Source organism: Chiloscyllium plagiosum, chromosome 12, assembly GCF_004010195.1.
Source record: "Chiloscyllium plagiosum isolate BGI_BamShark_2017 chromosome 12, ASM401019v2, whole genome shotgun sequence".
NCBI classification, from domain to species: domain Eukaryota; kingdom Metazoa; phylum Chordata; class Chondrichthyes; order Orectolobiformes; family Hemiscylliidae; genus Chiloscyllium; species Chiloscyllium plagiosum.
Genome location: NC_057721.1, coordinates 66,022,636 through 66,026,565, shown reverse-complemented (window position 1 = coordinate 66,026,565; position 3,930 = coordinate 66,022,636). Strand labels below are relative to the sequence as shown.

The 3,930-nt window shown below is 40.3% G+C and overlaps 1 protein-coding gene across 1 annotated transcript in view; it reads left to right on the top strand.

The window, feature by feature from the left end:
- The window catches only part of LOC122555370 (interleukin-10 receptor subunit beta-like), a 22,092-nt gene that overhangs the window by 16,621 nt on the left and 1,541 nt on the right, over positions 1–3,930 (top strand). Inside the window, exon 6 of the mRNA XM_043701308.1 lies at positions 1,782–1,939. Coding sequence (XP_043557243.1) covers positions 1,782–1,939 — 158 coding nt within the window. The remainder of the gene's footprint in view (positions 1–1,781; positions 1,940–3,930) is intronic.

Here is a 3,930-nt window from a genome sequence, read left to right as displayed (position 1 = left end):
CCGTGTGGGATGAGTTGGTTACGGAGGCAGGCACTGAGGAAGCAAATGTGCTGTGGTAGCGAGTTTGTTTCACAACATGGTTGAAGAGCTTCAGTGCAGAGTGATCTGCCTCCCCCAACTCAGGAGGACAAAATAAAAGTGCATGTTGGCCAAAGTTGACTTGATTGGCTATGTTTGGAAGCAAATTTAGCCAATATCCCATTCTCTAAGTGATTAGTCTTAATTACCCAACTCCAACCTGGATGATTGTAATTAATATGTCACTAAAGAGAGAGGAGGAGGGAGTTCTTCACATTCCCCGGAGAAACAATCTTAAATGGGTTTTGCAGGCATATTGTCTCCATTTCAGTGGAGTTGGAATACAGAATGCACAATAATGTAAATTAGTTGGCCATCTTGGCTGTGAATTTAAGTCACTTAGCTTCTTTTTTTTAAAAGTTTAATTCATGTTTCCTACAGTGGGATTGTAATCACTATACAAAAAACACTAAAAAACTCTGGGTGCTGGAAATCAGAAACAAAATCAGAAATTGCTGGAAAAACTCAGCAGGAGAGAAAGCAGAAACCAGACCCAAAACGTTAACTCTGGTTAATAATCGTTATTTAGTATAATGCACGTCTTCATGACATTGGTTATTTGCAATGTCTTTGTGTCCTTTTCATAACATACTTTCTCATCCAGCTTTGTATATCAGCAAATTTGGATACATGGCACTCTATAACTTAATTTAAGTCATTGATATAGATTGTAAGTAGTTGAGATTCAAGCAGAGATCCCTGCGACACTCCATTAGTTGCAATCTTTCACGCCAAAAGTGATTCATTTATTCCTAATTTCTATTTATGTCTGTTAACCAATTCTTAATCTCTGCTAATGTATTATTTCTGATCTTATGAGCCCTAGGACTGGATTTTTGCCATGACAAGAGGCTCTCTTTCATTGCATAAATGGCAGTAAAACCTAGAAACTGAAATCCTGCAATCCACATGGCACTTCTCTTTTTCAGTTGGGTGGAAATGGGGTTGGATTAGGATTTGTGTCTCCATGACTCACTGAGAGAGCTGACCACTTAAGTAATCAAATACCACTCGGAATTATGCTAGTCTTGAAGGCCTGAAAACCAAGGTATGCAAAATTGGCCTTGTGATTGTAGGTTTAGACGCCACGGATGAAAGAAGTTCACTTGCATTTGGTGTCAGCATACCACGAGGGTGGGATAATTGTATTTGGTGAAGATCAAATGCCCTAATGTGGAGATCAGATTCCTTCTGGGGCAGGTCAGGTGATCAAGCATTGTAGCACGCAGGATAGTGCAAGAAAACCTACACTGTTAATGTGTTGCAACAAGTAATGCTGTTCTAATGTTTCCTTTAGTAGATTCTTATGTTTTCCATAGTACATCCACATTAGCTTGTCAAGGTGAAAAGCACTTTTTAAAAAAAAAATCATTAAAATGTGTTGTTTTGCTGTCAGTTGTATTCATAGTGTGTTGTGTTTTTCATTTCAATTTCTAGATTCACTATGCAAAGTAATGCACATCCTGTTGCTCTTTCCTCCCCTCTATGCTGATGGAAACGTAGGGCAGAACCACTTTGTCAAGTGCAAAACTACACCTTGTGGCCAACCAAATTGATTCATTCTTGCAACACAATTGAAGTTTTAGGCCTCTTGTGTTTCATCTTCATTGTGGTAGTTTCAGGTTCCATCAGTAATAGGTTTTAAGTTGTGTGTCCAAATAATATTTCCTTACAAATGTTCTCCCCTTTGTTTGTGCTTGCAGGTAGAGTTCCAGTGTGGCAAGTGATTGTGACTCTTCTAGCATCTATGTGTGTTGTTTTTGGTGTGACGATGGGAATTTTCTACTCATCACATTATATTCACAAGGCTGTCAAACATAGTTTCCAACCTTCCTACAATCTCCCCGAGCACATAAAAGAGGTATGTAATACTCTAGTCGTCTATCTCCATTCCTGAATAACAAACCACTAAACTTAAAACATAGCCACAGCAGTAGGCCATTCAGCCCATTGAGTCTGCAATGCCATTGTCGATCGTGGGTGGTCATCTCCTTAATTCCACTTAAGCACATCATCTCCATCTTCCTCAAATGACATTAGCCTCTAAAAGTCTTTCAAATTGTATCTTGGACCTGCTCAGTAGCTGAGCTTCCACCAGAATTCTCTGGTGTAGAGAATTCCAAAGATTCACCACCCTCTGAAGGGATTCCTCCTTACCTCAGTCTTAAAATGCCTGCCTTTTACCTGAGAATATGTCCCTGGTTTTAGGGTCACCAGCCCTGGTTAACATCCTCTCTAAATCTACCATGCTACATTCTGTAAGAATTTTGTTAAGTATCAGTGGCAACAACGGAAACCCGTTGTACATAATATTGCAGGTGAGATTTCACCAAATCTTTCTTCACCGGCAGCAAATCTTTACAACTGCATTTAAATTCCTTTAAAATGAATGCTGTTTGTCTTTCTAATTCCTAATCTCCTATCATTTGGCAAAACAGGAGTAAATTCCAACTGTCTTTTTCTTGCTAGCTGCTAATAATTGTTATCTCCATTTTAATAAGCTTAATGTACATGACATGACTGCTGTGTATATGTTGTGATTGTTTTCATGATAGACAGCAGAGTTTTACAGACCATGTCTGTGGAGGGTTTCAAGATAAGGGGCTTTTAGGGCAGCTGACTATAACAGAACAATTCTCCTGAAAGTGAATAGATCAAACTAGTTATTCCTTACCAGATTCTAAACTGCTATTAGTTTCTAGTCACCAGATGGCAACAACACATTGTGCAGTATTTAATAGAGGTGACAGGAATCTCGTCCCTGACTAGAGAATTGACAAGACTCCCACATCACTTTCTCAAGAAAGACCCGACTTATCATGTGCTAAATGACCATCCCCATCACCAAACCTGCCACAGGCAAGGGCATTAAATTCCATCCACAGTTGTTAAATGCATGCTTTTGAGGCAAGCCCTCCATCTTTTAGCTTTCCATGCATGTCCTTTGGATAGTCAGCCCTGATATTTGTTCTTCAGGGGATTTTAAATTCCTCGTGTGACTTTGTGCATTATCAGAGGGGTGGATTTTGGGTTTTGGGTCAGAACCTCGATGTTGGGATCAAATGGTGATCCCCAATGGAACTCGCATCATGAGCTGCCTAACGGCAGTGGTTTCCTTAGATTTTCCCAATCAGAGTCGGAGGTGGCTCTCTGGCTATTCGTTCAAGGGCTGAGAGTGGGATCTCAAAGCTTGAGCTCCAATTGGAGACTTCAGCAGAGAAGGTGCTGCAGCCTGTCATTGTAGATAAAGGTGGGCACAGGTGCCTCCATCAGCAGCTTTTAAAACTTATGATCAAAGAAAAAGATCATCGCTATTGGCCATCATTGTGGAGGGGGTGCTCCAGGCAGATAATTTACTCTTCCATCCTTGATCCTGTCTGTGGGACAAAGGTTTGAGGGCAGGATGATGTCTGCAGTGATGGAGAAAACGTGCAGGTTAATTGATAATCAGGATGACTTTGTGAAGGTGGATATGAAGGTAAATGTTTCAGCTATTCTGTGCGAGCAATATCTCACAAGAAGTAACAGATCCCTATTCCCTACTTGATTTAACAAATCAAGTTCAAGTGAAACTTTGTAAATAAGATTGAGACATGAGTAGATGAAAATTAAATAACAGCCACACAAATATTCTTTAGGTGTATAGTATCCAAGAATATTTGAATACTCTATGTGTGAACTTATGATTGTTTTCTGAACTCCGTTGAAACTTTATTGCTGGAACAGCACAGCAGGTCAGGCAGCATCCAGGGAACAGGAGATTCGACGTTTCGGGCACAGGCCCTTCTTCAGGAATGAGCAGAGAGTGTTCAGCAGGAGAAGATAAAAGGTAGGGAGGAGGGACATGGAGGA